Source organism: Haliotis rubra, unplaced genomic scaffold (genome assembly GCF_003918875.1).
Source record: "Haliotis rubra isolate DU_JTF1 unplaced genomic scaffold, ASM391887v1 Scf182, whole genome shotgun sequence".
Lineage (NCBI taxonomy): Eukaryota > Metazoa > Mollusca > Gastropoda > Lepetellida > Haliotidae > Haliotis > Haliotis rubra.
Window position 1 is genome coordinate 667,543 of NW_025765803.1, and position 16,727 is coordinate 684,269.

Consider the following 16,727-nt stretch of genomic DNA (forward strand, 5'->3'; position numbering starts at 1 on the left):
TGATGAATATTGTTTATATCATGATATTATATACATCTATTGGACCTACGGTGCCCAGTAGGTGAGTGAGTGAGTGAGGTTAGTTTTACATCGCACTCAACAATAGTCCATCTATATGGCGGCGGTCTGTAAATATTCGAGTCTGGACCACACAATCCAGTGATCAACAACATGAGCATCGATCTGCGCAATTGGGTGCCCAGTGTCCAGTGGGGCTATTTTCGACTTTGGATGCATATTTCGAGTTGGTCACTCGCCTACTCGCATACACATATAAACAAGCGCTGGAAACTGAGTCAAAGCAAGCTTCAAGCTTGATAGTGAGATGCCATAAATGTACATGTGCAGTAAGTATAGACATAAGGACAATAGCTACTCAGTATCATTTCATATGCAGCACAATTTGTGATTTATTTTATATTCTTTTTGTGCTCATTGACACATTAGATATACACTTGGACGAACATATATAGGGACATGAGTGAGTATTGTTTTGTGCCGCTTTTAGCAAGGTTGCAGCAGTACCAAGAGTGGATATCGTGGGCCTCATACTATGTACAGCCACGTCTGGAGTCAACCCGGTTCTTCTGCGTGACGAGAGAAAGGCTTATACAAGGCTACCACACGTTTAACAATGAGGGAAAAAAATAACCGTTCTCATCGTGAATATGTCAGATCATTTCATGAAGTTCTTTGACATTTTTGCTTGTGTCTTACACCATGGTGTAATAATAGCCGAAGGTAGAAATTGGCATTTGATTTTTTAATTATCAGTTGAACCAAGCTTTGTGGTATCATGTCAATGCATATGGAATTTAATCAAGTAAGACATAATTCAAAGACCCAAATTTTGTGAATTAAGAAAACAGAACATTTCTCTGAGTGATTTATTTATATCATAAATCTTGCTGCATAACACGATTGTTTGTATGGACATTGTCAATGCAAGTGCAACGGCGCTCAGTGCACAGTGCTCACAGCCCCAGCTCTTTCCTTTCAATTGAATATATTCCATAACATGCATTTATACCTAAGGTATAAGTCTGATTATTCAGACCATACGTGGGTGTAATGTTTGAAGCCCATTTCTGGTGTCACCCAACGTGATTTTGATGGAACATAGTGATATACCAATGGTTTGTTTATTAGCTTTCAACGAATCATAAAACGAATCACACTCTCGTGTAGTATTTGCAAAGTAAAGCTCAAGAAAATAGATAGAGGTCCACATGGATGTGTACCGTTGTTCGACTCTTGTCACACTGTGGCTGAACAAGTGTCTCACTCACTCACACACTTAGGTTCACATTCACTCTCTCAGAGTACATAATTCGAGTGCCACCATCCAGATCCCAGATCTTTCTTTTCATAGGAACTATTTCATGTTTATAGTCATGGTATATTTAATATCTGTAGCGTTGTTCTGTAGATGAGCAGCGATCTACACAAGCAACTGATTAACGGTGACATGCATCAACCAAATCAGCAGGTCTGACCCGCGGCGTCTGCAACAAGCTTCGTGTGCTGAAGAAGACAAGCAAACCGAAACATGAGTCTCATTAACCAATTCAGACAATGACCTACTTTTCAGCCGATCCTAATTTTCTCGTGTGAGAGTGAAAAGAGACACGACAAACATCTGTGGTTACACTGAATTCCAATTCCTTGTTTCATAAGAAAATGATATTTATAAATTAATTTTAATTTCAAAGTTTAGATAGATCGTATTTCTATATTCTATGTCGAGGTTTAGGCAGCATGTCTTTAACTAAGCCGTTACAGACTGCCCCGTTTGAAGAGGTCGTAAAATGATTCACAATTCATCTGGCTCACTGGTTACATCTGTTATGTGTGTTTTGCGCTCATTCGGTGCATTTGTGTAACGTACAATGTGATTAATATAATATCAAATCCGTACCAGACCGCCAAACCTTTCTAGCGGCAGAGTCTCGTTTTGAGTTTTCCATGATTTCCGTTTGTCTGTCCGACAGAGCACGCTGCACGACATATTTGCAAGTAGAAGGAGCGTAATGTTGCAATATACAAGTGATTAGATGTATCAAATAATACTGATAAATATTTACGTATCCAGTTGAAGGAGTTGGTCTCAAAATTCTGTACTGGTCATTGTACTAAGTTGCGCAATAGAACGGAACCCAGTCCGCAGGAAACGAGACTGTTGTGTAATCAATGTTTTAACTTGGTAAACAGCGATCTGAGAACCGAGACGACCTGAGTTTGTATGGATATGACTACATGGTAGACAAGGGGCCAACGTGGAATTATAGGTGTGGGCGATAACGTCTTGCAGGGGAAACCTATTATGAACTGAGTATTGGTCAGTTAGACAGAAATACTTGCAATGATGTTGTGCCACAATGAGTGGATCAGTGGTTGAAACAAATAGTTGTTTGGAAAACATCACCTGACAGTAGATATGCATACATTTATTGTGTAAAAGGGCGCACATGTCATCTCAAAAAGAATTCCCTTTAAAGCTTGGGCATCACGATCGCTCAGGCCAAAGGTTATCATGTGTGCATCGCACAGTGCTCACTGGCTATTTCTGTTGCAGAGTGGTTTCCAGAATACATATGGCACTTAGTTTTGTCTTCGTTGCCTTCTTGGCAACAGCTGTAAGTGATGTGAGAGCTGCACAGTGCGCATGCGCTACCGGAGATGTTTATGTTCGCTCCGATGTCGGTGTCGGAACGAGGCATTCGATACTTGGCGTCTTGAGAGTCGGGTGCTGCACTCTCTTTGAAGGCGGCTGGAGGTATGGCTGGGTTCGTGTCAACTTCAACGGCAGGGTAGGTATTTCATTATGAACTTAAATGTCTTTAGCATGAGGTATTTGTGAGTGAAGTGACTGTCATTCGTGTTATTCCGGGACAAGCCGAATAGCGACTAGTGCCCCTCTGGAACGATTTCATATTGGCGCATGAACTACTTTAAACAAGAACGATAACTCTATTCCTGTTTGATTCTAATGGAACTAATATCACCAATCCACTCGTATATCGTATTGCTGTTGTGATACAAATACAAGAAGGTGAAAACATATTAAACACATAATCGAACGCTGTTTATATATATATATAATATATTCTTCCAAAAAAGAAACGCATATAGGCATTTCAACTGTATTTTTATGTTTATTTTGAAACATCTTGTAGGATTTATGAGTCAATGAAATATAGCGAAATTGCACACTGGGAATGCAGATTTATCCGTCTTTGGCACCAACTCGATGAAAGTCAGTTTGAGTGTCACATGGAGACGTGTGGTGGCGCTGAAGTCAATACCTCATGTGACCACCGTGGGCATCCAGAACTGCACGGCATCGCCTCGGCATCGCCTCGGCATCGCCTCGGCATCGAACGAATAAGCCCTCCCCCAATGGCGATATGACGGTTGGCTTCACTTAGACGTGGCAACGATATTCCAAATACAGTGAATAGTCGACAGACAGCGATCAACCTTTTATACCCATCATTGAGACTATCTGACGCCCAACTTTCACGTGCATTGCATGTGAATTGTGTATTCTGTGACACTTAAAGCCGAAACTGAAAATCATGCTGTTAAATACGGGTATTTTACGAATGGTGCGTTTTGTTGTGATGTTTCAAAACATAAACACCATAGGACTCATAAACAGAGCAAAACCTTTTGTAAAATGAATTACGTTTTAATTCATTGTTACATGCGGGTTCGAATCCCCACATGGGTACAATGTGTGAAGCTCATTTCTGGTGTCCCCCGCCGTGATGTTGCTGGAATATTGCTAAAAACGGCGTAAAACCAAACTCAGTCAGTCAAACCCCTGGTTGAATTTAATAATGAATAATTATTATGTTGAAAAATGTATGAATGACCCCCAAAACGTCAGACTAAAATATCCCCCCAGAGATGTGAAATATAAGTCAAATGTTAAACATTAAAGTTGACAAATTGCATATAGATATAACATTATTGTTTTGAAATTCGTAGCGATTTCCTAACAATATTTCCTTTAAATGTTATGCCGTTAGAGCTGTTATGCAAACAAACGCACGTGCGTGTATTTAATTCTCTCACTGTCAATCGTATTATTTAGGAGATAAACGTACTGTGTTTTGAAATTAAATGAATGTTAGACCGAATTGATAGTCTCTAAATTTCATTTGAAGCCCAACGCAAAAAGGTTAAACGTCAAAGGCCTTTAATCTCATACAGTCAACTGAGCGAACTGTTTAAAAAGGCGTAGAATTCCAACTTTCTCACTTTCTCCAGATTGTCTAAATCTTCCAAAATACTTTTACACTCAATGTATCATAGATTTGCCGTTTAGTTTCTACAGGATCTTTGTCAATTGGTCACCAGAGGTGGACGTTAAACCCCTAAATGATGATGGAGCGGTTGTCATATGCTTATGCTTACTAGTTACCTTTAAATCCAGAAGTAATTATTTTTCACGCTTTTCCCCGAATATCTGTGTTACAATATCTTTTATACAATTTTTTAAAGGATTTAATGACATTGTGATACCCATTGCAGAACGGGTGGATTTCGGGACGCTACGTGAACATTCGGACTTGTTCGGGTAGCTCCGGCACATCGGGTAAAAAAGCAACTTCAGTCATCTAGCTTCCCACAATGTATCCTTCATCTGTGTTGGTTATTAATGTTAAATCATAACTTCTTTCGAAGCTCATCTTAAAGGAATTTATGAAATCCATGAAAATAGTATCGCAGACATAAAGAAATATCACCCTGATCAAACAATTGTTTTACAAGAGTCATCTGTTTATCTTACAATTGTACAAAAAAGCTTGATCGGTTGCACATTAAACATTTTGAAACATACACACGAAAATAGGGTCGACTGGAATGTTTCTCGACATAAAGGGGAGCGATGGCTGGCTCCTCTCTTGTCGTACAGATGTTACCTGGACAGAAGTGTTACTCTTTATAGGTAGCCCCAGCGCTGTCTGTCCCCACATCATCAGCAGGTCCGAGTGGGGCGCTAGATCCCCACGGTCTACTAGCAATCTTGACGGGCCTGTGGAATACGCCTTCATCCATCATGGAGGCAATGGAGCCTGTTCCAGTCAGAGCTCTTGCTCCGCCATTGTCAGGAGCTATCAGAATTACCATATGGACACACACGGTGAGTGAGTGAGACCCTGAGTGAGTAAGTCAACCTGAGTGGGCGAGTGAGTCAATCTGAGTAAGTGAGTCAAACCTGAGTGAGTGAACCTGCGTGAGTAAGTGAGTCAACCTGAACGAGCGAGTGAGTCAACCGAGTAAGTGAGTAAACCTGAGTGAGTGATTCAACCTGATTGACTGAACCTGAGTGAGTGAGACAACCTGAGTGAGTGAGTGTGTGACAAGTGTCGAGACATTATGTTTTCTCGGGCTTTACAGTGCAAATATATTTATAACACGCGAGCCTGAAGGTGGAAAACAAACCTCTTAACAAATTTGCTGTTTTTGTCCTATTTAAAGCTAATAAACAAGTCATAAGTATATCATTACACAGAAACAAATACTTGACACGTGATTCCATTTGTTCTGAGATAACCAAACATTTTTGATGATCGTAAATTGCTGAAAATGTCTGTACATGTATGTTGTCAATGATGAATTGCTTGGATGTTCATGTTCAGATTGCATCTGTGGTTACCCTTCAGGCTGGAGCGACATCGGCTACAGCTTCCTCATAGGCGAGGACGGCAATGTCTACGAGGCTCGTGGCTGGGACAGGACAGGGGCTCACACCCGGGGCTACAACAGTGTTGGTCTGGGTAAGTTAGTGACTGGACAGGGGCTCAAACCCGGGGCTACAACAGTGTTGGTCTGGGTAAGTTAGTGACTGGACAGGGGCTCACACCCGGGGCTACAACAGTGTTGGTCTGTGTAAGTCAGTGACTGGACAGGGGCTCACACCCTGGCCTACAACAGTGTTGGTCTGGGTAAGTAAAGATTGGACAGGGGCTCACACCCGGGGCTACAACAGTGTTGGTCTGGGTAAGTCAGTGACTGGACAGGGGCTCACACCCGGGGCTACAACAGTGTTGGTCTGAGTAAGTCAGTGACTGGACATGGGCTCATACCGGGGCTACAACAGTGTTGGTCTTGGTAAATCAGTGACTGGACAGGGGCTCACACCCGCGGCTACAACAGTGTTGGTCTGGGTAAATCAGTGACAGGACAGGGGCTCACACCCAGGCTACAACAGTGTTTTGTCTGGGAAAGTTAGTGACTGGACAGGGGCTCACACCCGGGGCTACAACAGTGTTGGTCTGGGTAAGTCAGTGACTGGACAGGGGCTCACACCCTGGCCTACAACAGTGTTGGTCTCGGTAAGTCAGTGACAGGACATGAGCTCACCCTGGGCTACAACAGTGTTGGTCTGGGTAAGTCAGTGACTGGACAGGGGCTCAAACCCGGGGCTACAACAGTGTTGGTCTGGGTAAGTCAATGATTGGACAGGGGCTCACACCCTGGACTACAACAGTGTTGGTCTGGGTAAGTCAGTGACTGGACAGGGGCTCACACCCGGGGCTACAACAGTGTTGGTCTGTGTAAGTCAGTGACTGGACAGGGGCTCAAACCCGGGGCTACAACAGTATTGGTCTGGGTAAGTCAGTGACTGGACAGGGGCTCACACCTATGGTTACAACAGTATTGGTCTGGGTAAGTCAGTGACTGGACAGGGGCTCACACCTATGGTTACAACAGTGTTGGTCTGGGTAAGTCAGTGAAAGGATAGAGACTCACACCGGGGGTACAACAGTGTTGGCCTGGGTAAGTCAGTGAAAGGACAGAGACTCACACCCGGGGTACAACAGTGTTGGTCTGGGTAAGACAGTGAAAAGATAGAGACTCACACCCGGGGTACAACAGTGTTGGTCTGGGTAAGTCAGTGAAAGGATAGAGACTCACACCCGGGGCTAAAACAGCGCTGGTCATGTACTGACTAACTGAGTTTGGTTTTACTCCGCTTTTAGCATACACGGTGGGGGACACCAGAAATGGGCTTCACACATTGTACCCATGTGGGGATTCGAACCAGGGTCTTCGGCGTGACGAGCAAACGCTTTCACCACTAGGCCACCCCATCGCCAACTTTGTCATGTAGGTCATTGACATGACAGATACTCACACCCGGGGTACAAGAGTATATGGTTTGGAAAAGCCAGCAACAGGACATTAGCTCACCCGGGGCTACAACAACGGAGCTATGTAGTGTTGGCCTGGGTAACTGACTGACTGACTGAGTTTAGTTTTACGCCGCTTTTAGCAATATTCCAGCAATATCACGGCGGGGGACACCAGAAATGGGCTTAACACATTGTGCCCATGTGGGGAATCGAACCCGGGCCTTCGGCGTGACGAGCCAACGCTTTAACCACTAGGCTACCCCACCGCCCCCTGGCCTGGGTAAGCCAGTAACAGGACAAGGGTTCACAAATAAAGCTACAGCAGTGTTGGTAGGTGTAAGCCAGTAACAGGACAAGGGTTCACAAACGGAGATATGGTAGTACTAGTGTTGGTGAGGGTAAGCCAGTGACAGGACAAGGGTTCACAAACGGAGCTATGTAGCGTTGGTAAGAGTAAACCAGTACCAGGACAAGGGTTCGCAAACGGAGCTATGTAGTGTTAGTAAGAGTAAACCAGTGACAGGACAAGGGTTCACAAACGGAGCTATGTTGTGTTGGTAAGGGTAAGCCAGTAACAGGACAAGGGTTCACAAACGGTGCTATGTAGTGTTGGTAATGGTAAACCAGTAACAGGACAAGGGTTCACAAACGGAGCTATGTAGTGTTGGTAGGGGTAAGCCAGTGACAGGACAAGGGTTCACAAACGGAGCTATGTAGTGTTGGTAGGGTAAGCCAGTAACAGGACAAAGGTTCACAAACGGAGCTATGTAGTGTTGGTAAGAGTATGCCAGTAACAGGACAAGGGTTCACAAACGGAGCTATGTAGTGTTGGTAGGGGTAGGCCAGTGACAGGACAAGGGTTCACAAACGGAGCTATGTAGTGTTGGTAGGGGTAAGCCAGTTACAGGACAAGGATTCACAAACGGAGCTATGTAGTGTTGGTAAGGGTAAACCAGTGACAGGACAGGGGTTCACAAAAGGAGCTATGTCTTGTTGGTAAGAGTAAGCCAGTGACAGGACAAGTGTTAACAAACGGAGCTATGTAGTGTTGGTAGGGGTAAACCAGTAACAGGACAAGGGTTCACAAACGGAGCTATGTAGTGTTGGTAAGGGTAAACCAGTGACAGGACAGGGGTTCACAAACGGAGCTATGTAGTGTTGGTAAGGGTAAGCCAGTGACAGGACAAGGGTTCACAAACGGAGCTATGTAGTGTTGGTAGGGGTAAACCAGTAACAGGACAAGGATTCACAAACGGAGCTATGTAGTGTTGGTAAGGGTAAACCAGTGACAGGACAGGGGTTCACAAAAGGAGCTATGTCTTGTTGGTAAGAGTAAGCCAGTGACAGGACAAGTGTTAACAAACGGAGCTATGTAGTGTTGGTAGGGGTAAACCAGTAACAGGACAAGGGTTCACAAACGGAGCTATGTAGTGTTTGTAGGGGTAAACCAGTGACAGGACAAGGGTTCACAAACGGAGCTATGTAGTGTTGGTAGGGTAAACCAGTAACAGGACAAGGGTTCACAAACGGATTTATGTCGTGTTGGTAAGAGTAAACCTGTGACAGGACAAGGGTTCACAAACGGATTTATGTCTTGTTGGTAAGAGTAAACCAGTGACAGGACAAGGGTTCACAAAAGGAGCTATGTAGTGTTGGTAAGGGTAAACCAGTAACAGGACAAGGGTTCACAAACGGGACTATGTAGTGTTGGTAAGGGTAAACCAGTGACAGGACAAGGGTTCACAAAAGGAGCTATTTAGTGTTGGTAAGAGTAAACCAGTGACAGGACAAGGGTTCACAAACGGAGCTATGTAGTGTTGGTAAGGATAAACCAGTGACAGGACAAGGGTTTACATGTCTATTGTATTTCACCTATTCAGGTTTCTGTTTCATCGGTAACTTCATGACGCGTGCCCCCAACAGTGCGGCTATCAACACTGCCAAGGCCCTTATTGCTTGCGGCGTCAGCATGGGCAAGATTCAGTCCAACTACATCCTCAGAGGCCACCGCGACATGGGCAGGACTGACTGTCCCGGGACAGCTCTGTACAACATCATCAGAACGTGGCTGCGCTATTGAAATGTCCATTTCACAAGACATATATTAATGGTATGTCATTTTGAATAAATTTGATGATAGACTGAATTTCATTAGTTTTGCAAACTAACGTGATCATTGTAGGAACATTCACCAAATACAGGGAAATTACTCAACGTTACCGTTTGTGTCTAGAATTTAAATAAAATTTATTTTGTTTGTTTTTGTTTTTCTTATTTGATTTTCAATGTTGCTGTGGACAATAGTCTGCATGTCCGTTTTGTTTTTTGTTTTGTTTGTCGTTTAACGCTGCAGTCAGCAACATTCTCTTCTTTGAGAGGCATTGTAGAAGTTGTAAAGATGAAGGAATTCAAGGTTCTATGGATAGTCACTTGCTTCATAGCGACATTAGTACCTACACCGAAACGTCGCACTCATTTGCAATAAAGAAGTTGACTATCCACACAAGCTGGTTTTCCTTAATATTCCACCTATGTGGCGGCAGTCTGTAAATAATCGAGTCTGGTCCATACAATCCAGTGATAAACAGCATAAAAATCGATCTACGCGCTTCGGATACGATGGCATGTGTCAACCAAGTCAGCGAGCCTGACTACCAGATCCCGTTAGTCGTCTATTACGACAAGCATGGGTTGCTGAAGACCAGTTCCAGCCCGGATTTTCACGGTCTAATGTCTGACTCCAGTTACACGTATATATTACGTAGGTACCTTACTTATAGTCGTTGGGTTGTGGTCGAAGCAAGTTGATGGGTCAACGTTTGTAGATCTGACCATTCTTTATAATTTCGCGGGAACTTGGACTTTCATCGACTGCTTGACTTGAAAATGTAAGAATTCTTGTCCAGCAATGGCTTCTTAAAAGCAAGCATTAGCTGTAAATGTCTCCTGAACAAGCGTCGACCAATCAGAGGGCCTGCTTCGACCACACCTCACACCTCTGCGGACCTATCGTCATCCATTTGTGACCAGATCGTTAAGTTGAGCATCAGAATCGTCTTTCAGTCGACTTGTAGAAATGACAATAAATGATTGGTAGCTGTCGTGAGTGCTGATCCATAGTCCAATCATCCATGAATATGTGTACATTCGATTGCATGTGGTGTTAGCGTAGCGTTCGGCAAAGCAGGCGGGTGGGGTGCACCGAAGCGTCCGGCCTTGTCATGATTCATTGTACTATGAAGCGGTGTTCATCTTCAATCCTCTCAAAGACACGAGGTCCTGTGACTCAGGAACCTAATCGCCAGTGCACAAATTCAACCGTCTAACCCACTCAGCCAATGCCGCTTCCACAAAAATGACAACTGGTAATCTAGACCACGGATTTTCTGTACGGCTCCAACACATGTTATGTTTGGAACAACACTTTCTCAGTAAAGTACAGATTCTAGTACTTTCGTTGGATTGTGTCATACCCATAGGGCGTGGGTTCCTGGGTGGGACTTAAAAAAAAGAAGAGTTTACTGAGAAAGTATATTACCAAGTATTAACATGTGAAACATTAGACCAGGTTCTAAACGGCATTGTATATTCATATTTGAAATCAGTTCGGAAAAATATTTCACTTACTGTGGGCACGAGTTTTCTAGCAGTAGAGACAGTGACTGAAGTAATGTCACCGTGCCCTGCGTTAAACCTATACAAAGTGTGTTAACTAGGGCGAATCAAAGTTGAAGCCGCTCTAAAATTTGCAGTATACTAAGAGGCCCAAGTGAGGTGGCGGCAGATGGTAATAAATCAAAGCATGATGAAATCTTCAGCACATACTTCCAAGTGTGTTGTCATCAGTAGGGGATGTACGAAACAATGTTTACGAATCTACCACACTTAAACACAGAAGCACACTCGTTTATGTTGTCATAAACGATTGTTTACATTTATAACAACCTTGATCAGTCCCCTTTGCTTGTCACAACAAGCATGTAAATTACATCAGGTGATCAGTCTGTCCTCGATATCACAACCCAGACGCACCCGACAGAGAGCAGTGTAGGTAAGATGGTTCTTGCTCTGTTGAACATATTGGTGTGTTGTTACATACATATCTGTGTTCGTGATAAGATGAAATGCTCCAAGTGGAATACACATACAATATGCATAGTTCTAGAAATGATAACAACATAGACAGCCGTAACACATTGTAATCCATTATGCGATATACAGGAGATACTAAGGCACCTAACCCGTGAAGATCTTGGTTAGAGCTGATATTCAGTAACCCATGCTTGTCGTAAATGGCGACTAACGGGATCGGATGGTCAGGCTCGCTGACTTTGTTGTCATCGGTTCCCGAATAGGTAGATCGATGCTCATGATGTTGATCACTGGATTGTCTGGTCCAGACTCGATTATTAACAGACCGCCGCCATATAGCTGGAATCCGCGCAATACAATCTTTAATATATTAGTATATATGAAACGAGCGAAAGCGAGTTTAATACTAAATCTTTCACGAGTTAAATAAAAATAGTATTTCACGGAAGCGGTTTAGTGTTCTGTTTATTACTCTCCAACATAAATTGATAGAAACTGCCTACAGTGTGATGACTCTGAGCTTTCCGCGAGTCAACATTAGCATTGAGACATCATAACTGTAAACTATTATGACGTAATATGCCAGGCGTACATTAGACCGTATTACCCGAGGGAGAGGTTTACAACGTAGCTACTTTAGAAATGTACAGTTTGATATTTCCCGTTTTTCACCTCCTGATGAATACATCGAGTGTCACAATAGTTATATCACAGAATGTCTACATGCTGCAACTATACTTGCAATTCCTACTTCAGAATTCCAAGCACAATTAAAGCCATACTGGAGGAAGTATGAACTTAAAGAACGTCATGACCATAAGCGTAATTACAGTAAAAAATGGATTTCTAATGGCAAAAGCCACAGCTCAGATGACACATATTTTATTGAATATAAACAAGCTAAACGTGCATTTCGAAGAAACCACCGTTCAGCTAAGCAACGTTACAGAAATGAAACATTTGATGAAATTTACCAAGCAGCTGAGGTAGACATCCAAGAGTTCTTTAGAGTTACAAAAAAGTTAAAACGTAACAGGGAGCAAACACAGTCTCTAACCTATAACAGTGACTCCTGTAACACGCGGGAAGGTGTATGTAATCTCTTTGCCAGGTACTTCAGAGACTTGTCTGTACCTCAGGTCCAGAATGCTTTGATACTGGATTTACAGAGCAAGTTGATAAGTTTGTAGAAGATGTTGTATATAACCCTGTAAATGACGACAGTCATTCAGTCATTCTCTCCCCATTTACTAAAGATGAGGTACTTGATAGAGTAAAACGTCTTAAAAACAACAACTCTCCAGGTCCAGATGATATTCCAAACGAGCATGTAAAGTATGCTGGTCGGTCTGTTATTGACCATATTGTATCACTATTTAATGCCATTGTATCGTTTGAGTATGTACTAAATGCATTTAGTGTTGGTAATATTTTACCAATTCACAAAGGAAATGGTAAAAGCAAGCATGATCCATGTAATTATAGAGGTATCACTCTTACACCTGTTCTGTCAAAACGTTTTGAAAGATTACTGCTCAAAAGAATTGAAACATGAACAAAAGCTGAATAAGATTTCCCCACCCTCTCCAGTTTGGATTTAGAAAGTGTGCGGCGCTTACTCTAACTTAAAGAATGGCCTACTATGTCGAAACAAATTCACCTGTTTATTGTGCCTTCCTTGATAATGAGAAAGCGTTTGACAGAGTTTGGTTGAATGGACTTTTCTATAAGCTTTACAATTTCGGGATTCGATGTAAACTGTGGCGACATATATACACTATGTACACATCAATGAAATCATGTGTTAGCACTGATGGCACTATTTCTAATGTATTTGATGTAAAACAGTGGGTAGGTCAGGGTCGTGTCTTATCAGCTTGGTTCTTCACTCTATATATAAACGCCTTTCTTCACAGTATCGTTGACTCTGGGCATGGCATATGTTTACCATGGGGTAAAACACCAGGGGTGCTGTTAGCCGACGACTTGTCTTTGTTAAGTGCATGCCCAGGTGGACTTCAAAGTGTGCTTGATGTTGTACATAAGTATGCGCACACATGGCACTTGTGTTTTACTGCAGCAAAGAGTTTATTTCTTGTATTTGGAGACACAAAAAAGAAATGTCCATCCTATAATATACATTGGTGAGACTGAAATACCCTTTAATACCTTTTAATACACATGTAAAATTTCCTGGCCTCCAAATCTGTTCATCCAGTAGAATTATAGAATTTACGCAGTTTGTATGTGAAAGGCTTAGGATACTCCTTAATGCCAATAAGAACCATGGCCTTCACCCACTTTGTTGCGGTAAACTATGTAACAGCGATACTGAATTTGTATTTAAGAAAGTGCTTGTGCATAGACTTTGTCAGCACAGACAGACTTCATCACTGGAGAAAGAGCGATATAGCAAGTCATCGCCAATCTTCCACATGCTCAACAATGTATGACCTAGATATGCATTTGTACAACTATGTAAACCAATCTTCCTTCCTAACGAAGGCTGAGTGGTCTGTACTAGTTAAAGAAAGAATACCAGTGTATTCTGGAAAAATCTGAACATTTGGGATTCACCGATATATAAAAGAAACATTCAACAAGAATTCTATATGACTATGACAATGAATAGAGAAGTAATTACACGTATCCCTAAACCAGGTAAAGATAGAAGATTTCTGAAGAATTGGCGACCTATATCCCCCCTAAACGCATTATATAAAGTTATAAGTACTTGTATCACAAACAGGGTTTAAAAAACATTGAATGTTCTCATAAACGAAAATCAAACGGAATTCATTCCAGGAAGATGCATTACGGAAAATACTAGACTTCTCTATGATATTATGTTTGAAACTAAAAGGCAAAACATAAAAGGTTTACTTATCTTAATTGACTTTGAAAAGCTTTCGACACCGTGTCAAAACATTCATTAAGATGGTCCAAGATAAGTTTGGTTTTGGAAGTAACATTCAAAAATGGGTTAACATATTCATTTCTAATGCATCCTCGTGTATGATACAGAATGTTCACTTGTCAACGTTTTTCGACAACGAAAGGGGATGTAGACAGGGTGATCCCATCTCTCCATATTAATCTTATTGCAGAAATACTAGGAATAATTATCAGAGATAACAACAGAAGAAAAGTCAAAAGAATTGGAAAAGACGTAATTTTACGTTGATAGGGAAAATAACCGTCGTAAAAAGTTTAGCTTTATCCACGATTGTCCACATCTTCTCATCTCTCCCTAATCCCCCGAAAACATTTATTACTGATTTGAACAGATTATTCTTCAAATTTATATGTAATGATAAAATTGACAAAATAAAACGAATTAATTTAGTGCGAATGTAAGAAGACGGTGGTCTAAGAATGGTCGATGTAAAACCTTTATCGACTCTTTAAAACTTTCATGCTTGAAGAGATATATTTCAAAATCTAAGAACCCTGATCTTGCCGGTTTCCCTTTGCAAAACCTTCTTCTCCTAGAAGCCAACATTACAAAACACTATAAAGTTAAAAATCCATTTTGGAAATACTCTCTTGATGCCTGGTATAGATATGTTTAAAAATATGTGTGTAACAATAACGATAGTAATGAAGTACTCATGCAACCACTATGTATAACTCACCAGTGTAACCAGCCAGGCTTGATCATTCATAACTGAATTACATGTGGAATACAACATATGTCATATTTGGGATTACACTTTCTTAGTAAAGTACAGATTCTAGTACTTTTGGGGTTGAGTCCCATCCGGGATTCGAACCCGCACCCTCAGAGTCAGGCACGTAATCGCCAGCACACAAAGTCAGACGCCTAGACCGCTCAGCCACCGCTGCTTCCACAACAATGGAAGTCGGACGACTGGTAGTCTAGACTGCGGACTTTGTGTACCCCTCTGATAAGTGTTGATTGGCACGGCTCCCACGGCCGAAAGCTATGAAATACACAATGCCATTTTAGAAAGTGGTCAAATGCAACATATGTCATATTTGGGATTACACTTTCTTAGTAAAGTACAGATTCTAGTACTTCAACACTTATCAGAGGGGTACACAGAGTCCGCAGTCTAGACTACCAGTCGTCCGACTTCCATTTTTGTGGAAGCAGCGGTGGCTGAGCGGTCTAGGCGTCTGACTTTGTGTGCTGGCGATTAGGTGCCTGACTCTGAGGGTGCGGGTTCGAATCCCGGATGGGACTCAACCCAAAAAGTACTAGAATCTGTACTTTACTAAGAAAGTGTAATCCCAAATATGACATATGTTGCATTTGACCACTTTCTAAAATGGCATTGTGTATTTCATACATGTGGAATAGTCTATATTAAAGATATTTGTAAAGACCACGATTTTCTAACATTTGCGGAACTTAAAGGAAAATTTGGCATGAAGGGTACTGTACTTGATTTAAATCGTGTTCTCCTTAGTATACCCAAACAGTGGAAAGAAGTTACAGGAACAAAAAACAATTTGAATATACCGAAGTTGTCCACGTGTTCTCCTTGGAAATATTTGATTAAACCTAGTAAAGGCTATAGGATATTCTGTGATAGTTTCATATCTGATTATAACATTCCGAATGTGTGTCTGAAATGGAACGGGGAACTAAATGATTTGATAAATTGGAAAATCATATTTTCACAATGTAGACAATCCACTAAAGACACGAAACTCTTAGATTTTAAATGTTAGTTTTTGCACAGAACCATTTACACTAAACGAGAACTACTGAAAATGAAACTGATAGATAATGCCCTATTTACATTATGTGGTTCAGTAAGTGAGGATATTTACCATGTATACCTTGATTGTCCAATCATCAAAATGTTCTGGGCAGATTTTAACAATTTTGTAACTCAAGTCCTTGGTAACATATGAAATGTCAAACCATGATACTAGTATTCTATTTTGTTGCAGTGGTAACTATTTACTCAACCACATGATATTATAGTCAAAGCGCCACATTTTCGTTGTGAATATTAATGGACACAAACCTAGCTTCACAATCTACAGAACATTATTAAAGGACTTTCATGAGATTGAGAAATTTGTCATTTGAAAACGACAATATGAAACATTTTTACAGAAACTGATATGCACTAGATGCAGTCCTGTAATTAGAAATTAGAAATCACATTCTCTGTATTACTTATGTAGCATTTCGATTGTTTTATCTTGATATTCCCAATATGAACTGCATTTTACTGTTTGCTTTTTATTATGCAATTTTTAACATTTTACTCCACCTATATATTTGGTTCAACTGTAACCAAGTAAAGTGAATAAAAAAGAATACTTAAAGCTGAGGAGTCATATGTTGCTCCTGTAACGAGGTTGAGCCTTAACCTTGAAAATAGCATACTATAAGATATCCTGAAATGTTCACAGACTGTGGTCTACATGTTATAATATGCCAGAATGTTTCAATAATATTGCTACTCTTCTACGTATCAACACACTTAGCATTCAATCTTTTGAGTG

General features: G+C 41.4%; 1 protein-coding gene across 1 annotated transcript; it reads left to right on the top strand.

Annotated features, from left to right (window-relative positions):
- Positions 1-2,690: 2,690 nt before the first annotated feature.
- On the top strand, positions 2,691-9,289 carry LOC124273610 (peptidoglycan-recognition protein SC2-like; the record flags this gene model as incomplete). The annotated part of the gene is made up of 5 exons (XM_046708894.1): positions 2,691-2,810; positions 4,540-4,603; positions 4,958-5,152; positions 5,676-5,789; positions 9,029-9,289. Coding segments are annotated over 5 exons (693 nt in total), but the record flags the coding sequence as incomplete, so codon positions are not given.
- Positions 9,290-16,727: the final 7,438 nt, after the last annotated feature.